Here is a 17,759-nt window from a genome sequence, read left to right on the forward strand (position 1 = left end):
CCGGTGCACGAGAAAGCAGGTCGGCGTTTCGAAGAGAGGGCGTGGACCTGTAGGGAAAAGTCATTGCCGATCTCAGAACTCACTATAGTCCTTCTTTTGATGATAGAAATATAATTTATCACTCGTGTCGTCTCTCGAAGTGTTCGTGTGGGGACATTTGATGAATTTGCTGTGTAAGATAAAGGCTTATTGCTAGTCGAAGACAGTGCTATCGGTACACACTTCTCGTAGAACCATTGCTTCCACTAAGCGCACGTAGTCTTGCTCGTATAATAGTGCAGCAGTGCATCTCGAACTCAATGTCGCAACATATGCTGTACATCGATTACGGTTTTGAGTTGAGTTCCAGCCTCGACACAACAAGTCGTGCTTTCTGACCAACCATAACCTATAAACTCGAAAGAAACACATGAGGTCGAATAAGCTCCGTTGTCGCCCGCCTTCTCGATTCGAACACTAATTATCCTACCTCTACCAGAACCTGCGATGGCGATTGTTCACCTCTGTCCATCATCAAACCGCAGCCTGGTATCTCCAACTCAGCACCTGCAGGACTGTTTTCATCCTGGGTACGGAGATGTCAAGAATGTCAGCCAACTCGAAGATACCAGGGGTGTATTTTGCCGACCGTTGTGGAGTACTAAAGCCGTTAAGCGAACGAAGTCAAGGGACCCTGGTTTCGATTTTGGTATGTTGCTGCGGCGACAATCTTCCGCCTCCCTCCAAACATTAGCGAAACCATGCGAACCAGCAGCACTGGACGCTTAACGGCGCAATAGTGTCAAGCCATTTGTTTGACTAAACTCGAGGAAGCACATGGTCTGATGGATGCGGCTTGATCTTGGTCTTGCGACAAGAATTGCAAGGCATGATCCGTGAGGAGTAAGCACGTTCAGATTGTGGCTGGGCCGCGTCTACTGTTTACATCCTTGCTTCTGCCTCGTGGTTGTGCCCTGGCAATGCCTGTAGCAGCCCTCCAACTCTTCCTGCTTTCCAGATTCCAAAAGTATCGATGCCAAAGCAGATATCCCGCCTTCGATTTCATCGCTTAGCAACACCCGCGGATAGTACAGGTCATACTCGCCCTCTCAGACAACTCGAGTTTGCTACCTCTCGGCATTGCCGTACCAGTCAAGATCCAAATCCCATTATGTATGGTCAAAGGAAGAGATGACCTCGCGCAACACCCGGGTCCTCCCAACGGCCACGCTGGTGGCCTGTATTACTTCGGTGCTGGCACAATCATTACCATACAACCCTACCTACCTTATTCAAGGACACGATTCGAAAGTCTACCAATTCTTACCCGATGCGTCACCCCAGTTTGCCGTCTACGATGTCGCGGACAAACTATCCAGTGACGATGAACCGGTTTCGCTTACGACGCAATTGCCATTCCTCTCGGATACTTCGAACTCGTTCATCCCTGTCGCGACGAAGAATGGAATTACAGTGTTCTCGGGAGAGTGCTCGGAAGGGGAACAAGAGCTGGATCTCTGGACTTACGGTCTTGGTACCGACAACAGAACATGGACCCAGATGCATGCCACCTCCCAGGACCCAGATTTGACCGCCAATTTTCTGGCTGCGGGCTTCGCATTCCCTGGGGCGCTGGCGCAAGATGTGGATGACTTGTATGTATTCGGTGGCATGTGTCCAACTGGGACTACCAACAGTACTGCTTGGACAACCGACGCAGCATACTCGAATACTCTACTAGCCATTTCACCAGAGGGAGGGGCAGACTATGAGGTGTCCTTGACTGGCACAAGATCTCCACCTATCGCCGAAGCTGGTCTGACAATCACACCACTACTCCCGACCTCCTTCAGGTCTAACAACACCGCAGCGCAGCAGAATTTTGTCCTGCTCGGCGGTCATACGCAGAATGCGTTCATCAATATGTCTCAGGTTGCCATGTTCTCCATGCCTGAGCAAGCTTGGGCTTTTATCGGCATTCAGCAACCGACGGATGCACCAGTGGAGCCGAGGTCAGGCCATACAGCAGTTATCTCTGAAGATGGAACCAAGATAGTGGTGTGTGGTGGGTGGGTCGGAGACATCACAAATCCGGCGACACCACAGCTTGCGGTACTGGAAGTTGGTCAAGGTTACGGAGGTAATGGATCGTGGACCTGGACTGTGCCGGACGTCGAAGAGCAGTACCCTGACAGCGCTCATGGCGTTTATGGTCATGGCGCGGTCATGCTACCGGGCGATATCATGATGGTCACAGGCGGCTATCCTATCACTGGCGGATCTGGCGGACAAAGAAAAAGGGAAACCATCAACACCATGTTCTACGACACGAAATCGTCCTCATGGTCCACCCACTACGTTAATCCGAAGACAAATACCGCCACGAAAGGTGCAAAGTCCGGATTGAGCTCTCATGAAAAGACTGGACTCGGTGCTGGTCTAGGCGTTGGCATTACAGCCCTACTGGTCCTAGCAGCCGTCTTTTTCTTTTATGCCCGCCGAAAAAGAAATGAGCGACGACTTCGAGAGCAACGTCTCCGAGAAATGGCGCTTGGTACGAACGACGCGTTGTCCACGACAGAAGTATCCAGGTTCGGCAGTCATGGCGCCTGCGACGGTTACCGGACAGCCAGCTGGGGCGCCAGACAAGAGGAAATCATCGAAGGAGATGGCGGGTACTACAATACGGTGCACTATGAAGATGACGCACCCAATGGGAACGGCACGCCTCCCAGCCAAAGAGGCATGTTGAATGTGCCCGGCCCAAACCCCAACCTCAGAAACAGCCTGCGCACTAGAGGCCCCCCAGGTATCGGGTCTCATGCTTACAACGGACTTGCCGCACTTCCAGGTGTGTGCACTATCGAAGAGGTGGAAGAACGAAGCGAACGAGGATCACTGAAGCGGCGGAAATCAGCCGAACCCAGACCACTCAGTGACCCCTTCAAGGACCCACCAGCATTACCAGCAGATCCTGCCGCCGACAAAAGGAAGCAGGAAGTGCAAACGTGGGTCGACGGCTGGCAGGAAGCGGCAGAATCGATGAGCGTCTCGAGATCAGCTAGCAAAGCCAACAGCAGGACATATTCTAACCTGTCCGCCTACCATTCGTCGAGCAGCGGAGAGAAGTCGTCAGATCGAACGAACAGTGATCTGTCCGAGCGGAGCAATGTCTCGAATTTATCCTTCCAAAGGTCAGGGACGATAATATCGCGTGCGCCATCGCAGAGGACCGCAGGCTACAATTTGTTCACGAATGCAGCGTCAGCGATGAGTCGATTGGCTGGAAGGTCCGAGTCTTCGGCGCTGGAGAGATCGGCAAGTAAAAGGAGTGTCTCGCATGGTGATCTCGCTCAGATGGGTGCTCGGAAACGGAGCAATTCCAATTCTATCGAGCAGAGCAATCAACCACGGCACAACTTACCAACCCCTCGCTCACGGGAGGAGCTCAATGCTGCTGTGGAGTACTTCACGCCTCCTGAGAGTCCGATTAAGGACTACAAGAATCATAGCCGGAGACGGTCGAATAGTCTCACTAGCCACTCGAATAGTCTGACTAGCCAGAGCAAGAAAGCGCTTGGGGCGCTTGGTCAGGGTGCCAAACGGATACTGACTGGCACGAACACTGTCAATGTGGTTGCTAGAGTGGACTCAATTGAGCAACGCGACCGCAGTCCAACGAAAGACTCGGAAATGCCCGAGATGGCAGAAGTGATGCCACGCAGCGTGTCTGGCTCTAACACGGCATTCTGGAAGCACAAGCAAGGTGCTAAGGACTGGGAAGAGCCTGGTACCGAACGGTCTGGCACGGTACGAAGACGATCGGGCAGACCACACGCTGAGTCTGATGGTGATGATCCTCCTCGGAACGAAGATGATTGGGATGTTGAGGCGGCTGTGAATCAAAGGGTGGTACAAGTCATGTTCACTGTGCCGAAGGAGAGGCTTCGCGTTGTGAATGCGGATAATCTAAGCATGATATCAAGGACTGATACTAATGCTTCGAGAGACTCAAATAGGAGTGCTCGTAGTGATGAAGGAAAGAACGACGCGAAGAGGATGAGTAAGGTAGTCGAAGATGGCGAGGATGAAAGTACCCTCGTTGCCTTGTCACAGCCGGCGACGACAAGCTTACATCCCAGCTCTGCTGAGACTTCGAAAGGGATAGAGCGGGTAACCGATCGCGTGAATAGCGGTGCTAGCGGTGGGACGATTGGGAAGGCTTTATGAGTGATGTTTATGTTTTTGATTTGAGCTAGGTGCTGGATGGGTGGGTTGTTCTGATTGCCTTGGCGGCACTGATACATGTAGGGAGGCAGATAGTGTAGATTTTTGATGTTCTCATTCGAAATACTGATTGCCTAAATTCAAATACCAACAGTCTACCTCCAAGCATCTTGTTTTTCTGCAGCCTTAGGCATGATATGGTCTGTATTGCTGCCTCAGCGTTGCTGCCTAATGTACTGATAAGATAAGGTAGCTCCAAGACCAAAGTTGGAGATCAGCATTGCATGCGCTCACTGCACCAGCGCGAAACCAGCCGTGCCGACTAGTTGACTATCGCGCAGACTCCTTACAAACTCACATCTTGTTCGAGAACACACTCAAATACCTTGCCCAAGAAGATACCTGATGCAGAATAGACTTAGGAATCTATCCAAGGTTCCAACATCACAGATCCCGAGAGACACGACTGTTGCGATCTCAAATGCCTCCACAACATGTGGAAATGGCAGAAACAGCCGCAGCTCTGAGAAGAAAGCTGCGGCGTGACAAAGAAGGTAAACAACCGCAATATCCTCCGCATGCGACGAGAAAGCTGACAATATTGTTCCAGCCTCACAGACACAGCCGGCGCAAATAGCCACGAATCGCGGCAACAAGCTCAAGCCCGGCGCAAGATATGTACACGCTGGGTCACTTCCCTGGCGGTACGGCGCGAGCATTGACGGATCGGGGAGGGGTGAGAGGAGCAGTTGGACTGAGGTGTGCATTACATACATATTACATACATTGAGTGGAGAGGGCAGAGGCTGATCAGAAATAGAGAGTCAACTACGCAGGCTACAACCGCGATATCCTGACAAGAAACCCACGACGGTACAACGAGTATGGCGATGAGCTGGAGGATAGTGAATCAGACCCTGAAGCCGACGCTGATGCAGAGGAGGAGAATCCGTATGGGGAGGTTAAACTTGAAGGTGAGAACAGATCTGGCCCACAACTTCCGTGGACTACACAAGATTAACAATTCCACAGAACTGCTGCGCCCCCTAACGCACCCCTCCGACCTAGCGAGCCACCCAACCATGGCACAAGCATATCTCGACCCAGCATTACCCGACATGGTCTCAGCCACAGACGCGAAAATAAGAGAAGAGAGGAATAACCTGTGGCGCGCGAAGACTCTGTACAGATACTTCACGGGTGATGAGACGTGGATACCGTGTGAGAGAGTTGAGGCTGAGAGTGATTGGGAGTTGTTTGGGCCGAATCCGGGGTTTAGTGGGAGTGGGAGGTTGGAGGCGGGAGAGTCGCCTAGTAAGAGGAGGAGGATTGAGGTGAATGGTGATACGGATGGGGATGGGGACGTGCAGATTGCGGATGCGTTTGAGGGGCATGACGGTGCTGGAGAGGCACTCAATGGGACCTTGAATGGTCCGCAGGGAAAGGACGATCAAGCTGAGGAAGAGCGGGGAGACGCCGGCGAGGCTGCGGAACAAGCTGGGGATGTGTCTATGATGGGGGCGGATGGGGCACAGACAGAGCCAGAATTGGTACCGCAGATCAACGGTACCCACAAGCAAGAAGAGACGGAAACTAAAGCTGAGGAGCCAATCCCGGAAGAAGAGACAGGAGAAGATGCGCTACCAGCAGATCCATCGCAGCAAGAGGAAGCAATACCACAGGATACTGCCATGAACCTAGACACCACGACCATACCCCACCACGACGAAAACGCCTCAGACGGCGACAACGAAGACGAGCAAGACGAAGCCGAAGCCGACCTCCCCTCCACAGCCTCAACACCAGCCCCACCACCCCGCCGCATAACCCGCGCCCTCGCAGCAGAAAACGAAACTGCTCAAATCGCCTCCCCACCCCCCACAAGTCCAAGTCCAACTCTCTCCTCAAACTCCCCTTCCACATCCACCCCCCACCCGCTCTTCCTCCTCCCTTCTCACCTCGCAACATCACACGCGCCTCACCACGCATACCCGATGCTCTCCCTCTCACTGGCGCATAGTGGTCTCCCGCCCGAGGAACTCCTCGAGACACGGAAACTGCTAAGTCTATACATCCAGAAGAGCGAAGAGACGATCCGCGGACTAGAGGGTATCTATGCGAAACTGGTGAAGAGTAAGAGGAGGAGGGAGAAGTTGTGGAGTTGGGCTGGTGCGGAGGGACATGTTGGTGAGTTGAGTGATGGGGAGGATTGGGTTGATGGGGGGTATTGGGGGTTGGGGAGTGGGGAGTTGAGGAAGGGGAGGGATGAGGATGCGGGGGAGGGGGTGACGGTGGGAACGGTGGGAGGTGGACAGGAGGGGAGTGGGAATGTTGGTGGTGGTGGTGGGGAGGTCGAGGGGGGAATTGTGCTGGGGGGACGGAAGGGGAAGAGGAGGGGACGGGCGAAGGATTAGTGGACTGCACGTTGTATTCGCTAGACTCGAACGAAATGAACGCCACCTCCTTCGATTGGTGTTTTCTGCTTATGAGACTGTGGTAACCTTGCGTGTTGATGTCGGATGAAGCATCTTGCTGTTTGAGTGCCTACTGCTTACTGATTATGGATGTCTAGCGTCGATTATGGACATTAGCAACTCGTACGGTGGTTGAGATTCAGACAACAGCTGAGCTCGCTGTACTCACCGTACCTATTTAAGTACCGAGTCGACTTGTGGCAGAAGACTGGAACATGTATGGAGGGACTCAAGACCTCTGCACGATTCGAGGCGTGCACATCCAGTAGAACGAATACTACTATGGAAGGAGGGTACGATACGTGGATCTGGTAGGTTGTGTGTAGTTCCTGCAGCACGGGCACAGGACGGCCGGGTGCTAGATGAGCAAGGACAAGTTCATGCGAGAAATGGCTGTGGATGAATAAAAGTGGGGACTATGACCATAGCATGACACGAATTAGACAGGTACGATGGCATGAAGACAGGAAAATAGTTGGATGACTCGGGTGCGACAGGTGTCAGGCTACTGTGATGAGGGACGAGGGACATAGTTGCATGGCAGCCTGGCAGGTGTGGGATTGTGTTGTGTTGCTTCGGGTATTGTCATTAAATCACTTTTGCCATTTTCTAACGCCATGTCGCTCGTGGTTTGTAACTCGACTTGTCGAGTCTTCCTTTATCGTGGGACGTTGTGCGCAGTCGCTTGCTCGCTTGCTGTGGGTATCATCATTGGTGTTGAAACACTGAATCGAATTCGTCATTGTGCATTGGGGTGTGTGTTGCTCTGGACCCCAGGTACGGCTCTTGGTGCATTGGTATTGTACTTGAACGTGGATCGGGCGCTGTTGAGGGCAGGGATGCTCATCTGTTGAAGAAGTAATGCATTCGTGGCTTAAGCCTTCTTTTTACTGTCCGTCCCTTTTGCGGCGCGCTCTCGGTCCCGCTTGGCGTAGATTTCTGCTGTGAAGGGACTATAGGCGGTTAGCACAATCCCAGCATATGGTAGTGGAACAACGTACTCTTCAAACTGTAACGCTATCAAATACATGAAGACCACCTGCACAGTCAGAATAACACCGGCGGCTTTGCCCTTGTACAGTGCTGTGCCAAGGAATGAGCAAGCGCTACCCCAGTACATTGGAGCACCGGTGACGTTGAATGGGAAGCCCTCGACCTTTTCGTCCATGAGGATGCCGAAGTAGTCGCCTAGGTAGGTGCCTGTTACGCCGAGGGCGTACATTGAGGTGAGGACCAAGGTGTTGCCGATGGCTAGCAGGGCAATACCGACATATGGATGGTAGAGAGGTGGGTAGAATGGTTGTTCGGCGAGAGCTTCGGTGTAGAAGTAGTCGCGAATTATACCCAAGGAGAAGATAGTGATGGCGAGGAAGTAGCAGCCTCGGTATGGCGAGCCGAAGACCTTGGTGAGGAAGTGGGTTTTGTATTCTGGTGGTGGTTAGTGGTGGTTGCGCTTGGCGGCTAGTCGATGGATACGCACCGGATTGTGCTACGATGTTCCAGAAGAGAGGATTGAATGCTATCGAGGCGGCAGAAACTGTTGTAATAGGTCAGTAGGTGATGAGGAGCATAGCTCGTTGTGGTTGATCAAGCTTCAAGCTGGGGACTTGCTGTAGAGAGACTCCTTGGATGTATCGATGAAGCCAATCTTCTCGCCGCCTGTCGCCCCGGCGATGAGGTTGTGGACCTTTTCCATGATGAAAGACGGCTTCTCCATGGTGGTGTACTGTATGGGATTGAATTGGTGGGGAAAGTAAAAGGAAATCGAGAAGGTGACCTCCATAGAGCACAGTAGGATGATCGGAGGCTCTTTTCAAGCACGTGGGAGGAACGTCATAGCTCAGTAGGCAGTCCCGCGATGCACTATCGGTCGCTGCTGCGCGCCGGAACTATCGGGCTCCTAAGGCTCCTGATTTGGCTCGTAGCGTGACACGCCAATTCTTAGCGTGAAGTAATTTGGACCTCTTGATCTACGCTATGTTTGTCCTTCTTGCTTCATTTTTGTTTCGCGATCTTCATCTACTCCATCCTTGTGAGCGAGGGGGCCTGTGCTTTATGCCACTGGCTCTGTTGACGTATACTCCGGCGACTGATGAATACTCGAACATCTGTCCATGAGCTGCTGCAGCTCTATCATCCTGCTCTTAACGTCGTCTCCACGCTGTTACCATGACATGCCCTCCGAAGTTCAGTTTCACGCTGGGCTACATAGCATGGCGTCCCACATCCGCATCCTCCGACTCGATGCGCTCCCCGAAGCCGCCCGGGGTTTCGAGAGGTCAATAATATCCGCTTGGCGCCTCTCGTTGATGCAGTGGTAGGCGAGCAAGCAGCAAAGTTTGACAAGCGACTGTCCAGCATGAGGTCTTGTGAAGTTTCTTCAAGCATGTGAACAGGCGTACTCCTACAGCAGGTGTATTATTTATGGGACGAGGCTCAGCTTTTGTTTCCGTCCGAATCAGCCATGCTGGCGGGATAGTCGCACACTCTTCTGATGTATCATTTCGCGTTCGTTGCAGGTCGAACGTTGCTGACAGACGTACTAATAAGGCCTTTAGCATACCGACCAGAGTGGTTGAACCACTGATAGATGCTGTTTTATTGACCTCGAAGCATACAACGTGTAGGTTTTGCTAAGCCTGCCACGATCGATGCCAGATCAGCAGCATATTGCTGCACGGTGGTTGAAAACTTGTCATCAAGCTTGGCGTACACCAGAAGATATCGGAACATCGCTCTACAGCCTGGAGCGATCAAGATGGTATGTATATACCAGTCTGACCTCGTGAGGACTCAGTTGGCTACGCACGAATCGTGGTCGTATGCACCAAGCAAACTTCGAGCTGGTGGCACACTGCTGTGCAGACCGACTTGAACCTGTCGTTGGGCTGGTATCACTTCATTCGAGGTTTAGCAGGCATTCTCGCAAGGTCGAACGGTTTTACATCTCGTTTCACCTCCCTCGTCGATGCTGAATTACACTCACTCTTTCACTTCTAATCGCCGTGCCTGTCATGCCTGTCCCACCACGTCACTGGTTGTAAAATTTATCGATCTGCTCGGTCACCGCAGGGACCACCCAGCCTCCTCCACGTGACGACAAGCACGCTGTCACGATCAAATTTGCCGCCAGTTGCACTTCCTATCAGGTCTTGGCAGGTTTTCGCAAAACCCCAGAAAAAGCTACAGGAACCTACAACTTCGGCGACTATTTCTTCAAACTTCTGCGATCACCTCAACTTACAGAAGCTGTCTCACGAGTCCACCCTTGATTGTCAAACCTCTTTGACAGTAATCTCAGAACCGCATACAGCACACCTCATCGCACAGTGACTGCGATTCACAGCATACCCAAACTCGATTCTTACTTCCGGGTCATTCAACAATCGATACAAAATGGATTCATTCTTGCCTGGAAATACTCCCGCAGGCGCTGCCGTTAAATACCTACTGGTAGCTGTGATGAGCATCTGGGCGTATAATAAGGTCACATCGACAACCGATTTGGCCACTCACGTCAACTACGAATCAGCCAGATCTTGGTTTGGCTTCAGCGACTCGGTTGTTTCTCCTCCTCCTCCTTCTCAATCTCTTCACACCTACCTCCCCTCAGACTTCCTTTATGGTGAATATTGCCTTAGCACAAGCTTTGGTCGAACTGAAGACATCTGGCCACTTCTTTCCGAGTTCAACTCAACACCGCAGGATGATCTGTTCCATGTACCTGGAACTGATGTCGCTATCTGGCAGTGTCCGAACGAAGATTTCACTCCACCTTCGACTGGTCCTGTCTTCAACTTCGGTCTTGGAACACGAGTCTTCGACGTTATCTCCTCTCTCGACACTCTTCACTGGACGTTACTTACCCTGCTCTTGATTCTCATCGTAGCCTGGGTCCGAGGACGAAATCAGAACAAGAGATTACAAGCTCAGATTGGCCAGCTACGTCGAAGGATCAGTGCTTTGAACGGTACCGTTCTTGCGAAAGATGCTGACATTGCTCGACTGAGGCGCAGAATGGCTTTTTTGTATGACAACTTGCAGCAGTGGAATATGCATTCTACTTTTCAAGGGGTTGTGATATCTGCCAAGCGTGCTCAAATCTGCGATCTACGTGGTTTGATCAGCTCTCTGTCTCGCGATGCGCAGCAATGGATCATACTGCAACAGTGCAAAGATGCCACCATTCATGGGCTCCGAGTGGCTGCGAGCGCACTGACCAATAAATCGCGAGCCTGGAAAGTGTTAGCAGCTTTACGGAAGATTGTCATCATCGGAAGGCGCGCTGATATTCAGGATCTGCATAGCCATATGGCGCTGTGCAACCATGAAGGTTTGTTGCACTTCACTGCCGCCCAACTCAGAATTAATGCGAAGGCCAACAAAGAACGAAAGCCGGTGGTGGAGCTTGAACGAGCTTATGGACGGATCGATATCCCCAGCGACAGATGTTCCATGACCCAAGGACTCTTGAAAGCGTCACGAGATGATGCAGATCGTCGTGAAGACCGGTTGGAGCGAAACAGCAGAGAAAAGTACCGACTGCAAAGAAAGTACCAGGTCACCCGAGACGCATTCGTCAGCACGAACTCCTTCATGGTGGAGGTGGGCGTGAGCTTCGCAAACACAAAAGAAGACATGGTCGAAGACTTCTCTGTGCCTTCGTGTAGTCTTTCATCGGTACGATCTTCAGCTCGATCGTCGGCTGACTTGATCGGCGACATTGCTGCGATGACGAACTTGACTGTTGCGCAACCAAAAACTGGCCCTCGTGCTGGGGTGCCATTAGTTGACATCTTCGAGGACCAGGCTGCACCCGTTGTCAAGCTCCTAACTGCGAAGGAAAGCTGCAGCGGGCACATGAGCAGTGTGCAAGTGTCACGTATCGAAGATATGGCGTTTCCAGACACTGATGCTCGTGCGTATCTCGCAATATTGCTGGAGGAAGAAGCTTTCCCACAGGATGCAGATACTGTTTCTGTGTCGCCGAGTGTACAGAGCTCTACAGAGAGCCTCACTGAAACTGAGTCTGGCACAGAGGAGAGATCGCGGTCGAACAGTGACGAACCAGGCTCGCCCTCTTCACGAACGTCTGTTGAATTTGCTGAAGTAGAAAAGGACTCAGACCCAGAATGTCAGAAGACTGACACAGGCTCCGCCTTAGCACAAGACGAGGACGCAGACGCCTTATACTCTTGTACCGAGGAACATAGAGGCGCTTCATCCTCGTCCGAGAAATCTACATTGGACCAAGATGAAGACAATGAGGATGATGTCTCGGCTGAGGACGAGGAAGATGAGCCTAAGGACGACCAGAAACCTGATAAAGGCGATAGCGGCCATAACGATGACTCAGATGATGACGACGACGGCGCTCCTGATCCCGGTAGTGGTGCAGGTTCGGAGCCAAGCAACGAGTCCAACGACGCCTATGATTCTGAAGATGACCGGTCTGAGCCACCAGGTGGCTCGGCGGACAGCAACCAAGACATGTCCGAGTCGAATAACGAGCAGTCCACAAAGGACGATGCAAACAATCAGGAGGCCACGCGGATGAAAAGTGTACAACAGCTTCTTCTCGCCTCGTTACCAAGCACTGTCAGGTCTCGCGCTGTTGGAGCTGTGAAGGTCACTCCTTCTCGTACGTGTGGGCCCCAGGCAATCATCGCAAACATTCTGGTGCTCAGTGAGACGTTTCTCGTGCCAGCTCTGTTCCTCCATCTACCATCTCATTACTTCTCGACGTGGAATGTCGAGGATGGCATACTGAGCGTACTGGATATCCCAAGCAGGCGGTTTTGTCCGGTGCCTCGTCCTCAGCCGGAACGGTACACCGCTGAACTATCTCCACGACCTACATCGATACTTTTCGTCCTACGCGAGATGCGCATCACCGATGAGTTGACCACATATCACACAGAAAGTGATGGCCAATGTAAGACAACCGCGCCAAGCACAACCGCAGTCGGCGACAACCATCAAGCCAATCTGGCCAATGTGGTTGAAGGCAACTATGGTAACGACTGCACGCCATCAGCAGATAAGCACACAATGGTAGACGCAAGCATGCCACAGCGCAAAATGTTGAAACCCTGCCTGAAGTCCACGGCTGCATCGACTCGCCCGTCATGTCCACTGCCAGTTGTCGTCAAGGAAGTCGAAGAACAATCTGAGCTGGTGCAGGAACGAAAGATCTTGGCAGCTCGTCCTAGAAGGAAAGCGCAGCATTCCGAGAGTCTGCCTCTACCTCCAACCAGTAGCGATGTGCTAAGCGAGCCTGCTACTGCGGAATCGGCCACGGCGCAAGTGCCAAGAGTGGTGACATCGCAAAAGAGCCATCGTCTTCCGCGGCTTCGTCTTGCTCGGCTTCCTCCAGCAACACATCGACGACACAAAACGTCGAGCCAGATAATAATGAGGCCAGTCATGAGAATGCGAAACTCAGTGGAAACACGTGCAGGAAATACTCCTCAGAAGAGGACGCCAACGACCGCAAGCTTGCCGAAGCCTACAAAAAGCGCAGCTTCTCGGAAGAGGATATGAGTAAGCTCTCTGCAAGCTTAGCTGAGCCGAGAATTCCTGCAGCTTCACAACCTCCGTCTACCTCGAACAAAACACAAAGCAAGCAAGCAACATGGAAGCCAGTATCGAGTGCAAGATCGAAGCGATCAAGGTTCAAGGACATCGAGGTAGTTGTACTTGAAGCCATTGCGAAACGTGCGAATAGGTTCAGAGACTCCAACGAAGCCATAATTGTGGTCACCGATCTTTCGCCAGACAAAGCAAGAGATCTGGTGCAGGTGCTTGCCACACAAGCAGAGAAGGAGCTATTGAGAACCAATTTCAGCACTCTTGCGCCTAGTAGCTGGCTATCAACTTCAGCAGGACGAACGGCCATGCCGGCGAACGACAGCTTCGGCGCTGCGGCACCTGGACTTTTGGATCATATGTCGACTGATGCTTTAGCTTTCCAACAAGACTTTCATACACGACGTCTCCAGGCAGCACCAGTATCTCCTCTCGAGAGCGCTGCCGCCACCCCCTCTACCAGCTTCGGGCCAGCAGTCGCCGCCTTCACTGGCGCTAGCGCCGACGATGTAGCACATGAAGCCGAGAAGTCGACCACTTCAACCCCACAACCTCTATTCATCGAAGACTTGAGCGATGGCTACTCGACACCTCTATCTGAAGAATCTCAAAAACTCGAGGGTGAATTCTCTTTCACTAAGCACCCAGCAGTTCAGAAAGGCCAACTCGAATTCATTCGCTGCATTGCGAATTCGGGTACTACCACTGTTGAACCAATGACTTTCAGATTCAGTGAGAACTTCCCTGCATCAACACCACTTGAAGCACAGGTCGCGACACCGAGAGAGAAAGATGAGCCATTACAACCATCTGCGACCACAGACAAATCGACTGGACTGTTCAGCCAAAGCAAATTCCTACCTTCATAGCTGTGCTGACAAGTCACAACTCAAACTTCAGCGCCCCGATCAAACGCCAACGTCGCATCACCATAGCAGTTTTTCAACACTATGGTGGTGTCACGGAGGGCATGAACAGGGAAAGATTGAAGCTGAGCCGCTGTTACAAGGAGAGAGGAAACAGCTCAAGAATACATACTTCGGTGTTACGCCAAGTCCTTCGACAAACAATACCCGGAAGAAACCGGAGGGATAGGAGACTAGAGCTTCGGGGCGAACTCTAGGAAGGAGGTCCGAGTCTGATGAGAATCGATAACTTTATGAGGGAAGGGTTGAGTATGGTGCTGAGCGATGTGTAAGCTCGGTGGGTTTGCAGAGATGTGGAGATGGACAGCGGAGTCACAGCGATGGCATATCCTAAGGACATTTATGACACATGGAACGAGTCCCGAAGCGAAGTTCGTGCTTTTGAGCACGAGGACGTGGAGAGGTTCGTACCTGTGCCGATTGGAGGCCTATGGAGAAGGATGAACGGGATGGCTTGTGCTGGATCATGGTGTCTGTGAACATGAGAATGGAAAGAGCTGAAGATTTCAAGGTGCTGTTGATTAAAGTCCGTCGTATGATGTGAATTTTCTGTTCGGAAACAGTTTTGTGGTTTTCAAATGTGTTGAGGGTATGCATTGTGTTAAGAGAACGGGTTCATGGCAAGGTGATGGCCAGATACGAAAAGTTAGAAACGAAAACAATCGGCAATAGAGTGAATAACAATAGCCTTAGAATCATGATGAGAACAACTGAATTGCAAAATGGTCACCACGGACAATTTTATGTGCACAACAGGCTAGAAGGTAAATTCAGCAGATGTACAACTTGTGACACCAGATCCCCACGACCACAAACTCCAGCATTGCGGACTAAGCAGCTACCTTGCCTTGCCAACTCCAGGTCCAGTTAAGCCTCACCACGAAACCAGATTCGCCGGTTGCTGCCCGTTCATAACACCAATAGTAAGATTCCAAATTATACACCTCTCCATATCTAACCTCGCCCCAACCGTCTTCGTCGCAACATGCGGCATAACGAAGAACCTCTCGTCATCCCTAATAGCCTCCGGGACCTCAGGCTCCTCCACGAACACATCCATCCCCACAGCGCAGCCCAGACACGTCCACTTTCACGGCATCGATCAATGCGTCCTGATCCACCAGCGGGGCGCGCGTTGTGTTAATCACCACGACACCCTCCTTCATGCTCTCGAACTGAGTGAGGACGTGAGAAAACGTGATGCGTCGACACCGAGACTTTGGAAGGCTCGCCCATTGGTTAGGCCGATAGCGCGAACGTTCTGAAGCAGATACCGTCGAGGGTGCTACTATTGTTTGGTCTGGTAGCGCGAAACGGTGTGAATGTCGCATTGGACTGTAGCACCTAAAGTCGTGCTATCCCATCTCGGCGGTTGGTTGAGCAGGGATCTGAATGTTTTACAACTCGACACTGGGGCGGCATCGAAGCTTTGACAGCTCTATTCAACAGGTCGCCAAACAGCATGACCTCAAGACGGGCAAGCATGACTGCCCACTGCTTCGCGGAACTTTTAAGAGTTCCGAAGCCACGCCACGGTTACGTGTCCCCCGAAAAGTCACCGTTGAAATGAATGATTGAATGAGTCAGGTAGTTGAAAGTCGTCTTTGCCAGGAGGATGTGATAGGCGTGCCGTGGCCGGAAGCCCTCTGTTGGCAGTGGAAGCTGCTGATTGGCTTAGCGTCCAGCCGAGGTCTTCTGAGAATATTCACGTCGAGGAATCAACTCTCCAGCTCATCACGACAGCATTGTTAATAATTCCATATTGTGCCTTCAAACAGTCATGGCTGCCGCAACCGCTCTCCGCAGAGGGTCTTGCCTTTGCCAAACCGTCAAATTCTCCTTGACTGGGCCACCAGCTCGTCACATTCAATGCAATTGCCTAAACTGCCAGAAAGCTAGTGGATCAGCTTTTCTTACAAACATCCTCTACAAGCGTGACGTGAGTGTCAAGTCCGTTCAAGCATCTTGAGCTGGCAGCTGACGTCTACGGCAGCAATACAAGATTGAGTCCGGAGCCAACAGTGTAAAGATTTTCGAGGACAAACACACAGATTCAGGCTCTGTCCTTGAGCGTGCTTTTTGCTCCAATTGTGGCTCGAATTTGAGCATTCGCAACACTTCGAACCCGAAAATGAGCGACAACATCGTGGTCTGCGCGGGAAGTATTGACGACAACTACAAGCATTTCAGCCCTCAATCAGAGCTGTTCACTCATAGGCGGCATGCTTGGGTGCCTGAGGTCAAGAGGGTGAAGAAGCCTGACCAGGCGAAGATGTAATTATATCACTTACTCTACCATGGCAGCTGATGGTCGATGCACATCTGTTTGGGTCATGTTTGCTGCTTTCGTTCCTTGCCAACAGACCTTATGCTGCACTTTCTTGCAATGCAGTCACGTGTATGTCACTACGCAAACCGCATCCCTTAATTACTCGATCATCGCAGCACATTGTCCTTGAAGCTAGGTCATACTCCGCATTCAACTATCGACTCTTAAAAGCTGAGCATATACCACAAACAGATACCAGACACAAGCATGTCTCGCAATCTCCTTCTTGACCTACCTCCTGAGCTGAGAAACCAAGTATACGTCGAGGTCTTCAGAGGCGCCAGGGCTCGACCCAAGGGGGCTCGGCGATGGTCATCAAGCAGCCGTCAATTCTGTGACGGGAACGGTCCAGAGTCCGCGATCGACGATGCAGTCCACGGCTTTGGTCTACTGACAGCAAACAAGCAGGTTCGCGACGAAGGTCTTGCCTTCTTTTGGAAAGAGACGTTATTTGATCTCCAGCCGCTATGCGATTTGATCAGCGGATACCACTGGGGTACATTTCAGCCTGGATCACTAACTCGAATCGAAAATGCAGTGTGTACGATTGTGGGGGCTTTCCGATTCAGCTCTCCAAGCTTCCATGAAGAGCGTATGGGAGTTGGCGCTACATTAAGACAGCTTACCACATACTACGTGTCCGGTTCGAAGGCGCGTGATTATTCACTCCGGCTCCAGCGTCACCGCTTTGCATATCCTTATTCTAATCTTGCACCATTGGCCATTCTCCTTACTCGACTACGATATACAGAGTTAAGTTTCGTGGTACGCGAACGGTTTATGGCTCCTGACGGCCCTTCTGAAGTATATCCCCGAGCCGAAGCTCAACACAACCACCGTGTAGTTCATGAATAGTCACTAACAAAGTCGCAGGCTTATACAAATGTGCGTATCGACAGCAAGCGGACTGGCATTGCGCTACGGCGATTCGAATGGCTCGAAGAGTGGCAGCGACGAGGGTCGCCACTACCAATTGACAAGCAATTGACGGACGGCGAGAAGGCGGCACTTGTAAGCGATCTCAAAGAAGGACTGAAGCTTCGAGGGAATGTCCAGATGAGGTGGCAATGAGGCTTCATGGCGCGACGGTTGCGAGGGCCTTGATAGAGCCTTCTATATCTGAGGGGGGTGCAGAACTAGGATGGCAAAAAGCAATCAACTCAGGCAAGCAGATCCCCGATGAATGAGTTCTGTGCCAGCGGATCCGGCTTCATAGCACTTACCACAAGCACTATG

General features: G+C 51.8%; 6 protein-coding genes across 6 annotated transcripts; 5 read left to right on the forward strand and 1 right to left on the reverse strand.

Moving 5' to 3' along the window:
* Positions 1 to 1,170: 1,170 nt before the first annotated feature.
* PMZ80_009945 (uncharacterized protein) lies at positions 1,171 to 4,209 on the forward strand (the record flags this gene model as incomplete). The annotated part of the gene is made up of 1 exon (XM_064878338.1): positions 1,171 to 4,209. The coding sequence occupies one exon, from the start codon at positions 1,171 to 1,173 to the stop codon at positions 4,207 to 4,209; it is 3,039 nt and encodes a 1,012-aa protein (XP_064725906.1).
* Positions 4,210 to 4,708: 499 nt separating this feature from the next.
* Positions 4,709 to 6,620, forward strand: PMZ80_009946 (uncharacterized protein; the record flags this gene model as incomplete). The annotated part of the gene is made up of 4 exons (XM_064878339.1): positions 4,709 to 4,760; positions 4,817 to 4,965; positions 5,027 to 5,180; positions 5,239 to 6,620. The coding sequence occupies 4 exons, from the start codon at positions 4,709 to 4,711 to the stop codon at positions 6,618 to 6,620; spliced, it is 1,737 nt and encodes a 578-aa protein (XP_064725907.1).
* Positions 6,621 to 7,554: 934 nt separating this feature from the next.
* Positions 7,555 to 8,397, reverse strand: OPI3 (Phosphatidyl-N-methylethanolamine N-methyltransferase; the record flags this gene model as incomplete). The annotated part of the gene is made up of 4 exons (XM_064878340.1): positions 7,555 to 7,633; positions 7,682 to 8,108; positions 8,174 to 8,199; positions 8,288 to 8,397. The coding sequence occupies 4 exons, from the start codon at positions 8,395 to 8,397 to the stop codon at positions 7,555 to 7,557; spliced, it is 642 nt and encodes a 213-aa protein (XP_064725908.1).
* A 1,679-nt stretch (positions 8,398 to 10,076) lies between these two features.
* PMZ80_009948 (uncharacterized protein) lies at positions 10,077 to 14,137 on the forward strand (the record flags this gene model as incomplete). Its single annotated transcript, XM_064878341.1, has 2 exons — positions 10,077 to 12,915; positions 12,957 to 14,137. The coding sequence occupies 2 exons, from the start codon at positions 10,077 to 10,079 to the stop codon at positions 14,135 to 14,137; spliced, it is 4,020 nt and encodes a 1,339-aa protein (XP_064725909.1).
* Positions 14,138 to 15,974: 1,837 nt separating this feature from the next.
* PMZ80_009949 (uncharacterized protein) lies at positions 15,975 to 16,472 on the forward strand (the record flags this gene model as incomplete). The annotated part of the gene is made up of 2 exons (XM_064878342.1): positions 15,975 to 16,133; positions 16,188 to 16,472. The coding sequence occupies 2 exons, from the start codon at positions 15,975 to 15,977 to the stop codon at positions 16,470 to 16,472; spliced, it is 444 nt and encodes a 147-aa protein (XP_064725910.1).
* Positions 16,473 to 16,730: 258 nt separating this feature from the next.
* On the forward strand, positions 16,731 to 17,594 carry PMZ80_009950 (uncharacterized protein; the record flags this gene model as incomplete). Its single annotated transcript, XM_064878343.1, has 3 exons — positions 16,731 to 17,178; positions 17,275 to 17,288; positions 17,397 to 17,594. 3 exons carry the CDS (start codon positions 16,731 to 16,733, stop codon positions 17,592 to 17,594), a joined length of 660 nt encoding a protein of 219 aa, XP_064725911.1.
* Positions 17,595 to 17,759: the final 165 nt, after the last annotated feature.

This window comes from Knufia obscura (assembly GCF_036327395.1).
Source record: "Knufia obscura strain CCFEE 5817 isolate CBS 148926 chromosome Unknown scaffold_15, whole genome shotgun sequence".
Classification (NCBI taxonomy): Eukaryota; Fungi; Ascomycota; class Eurotiomycetes; order Chaetothyriales; family Trichomeriaceae; genus Knufia; species Knufia obscura.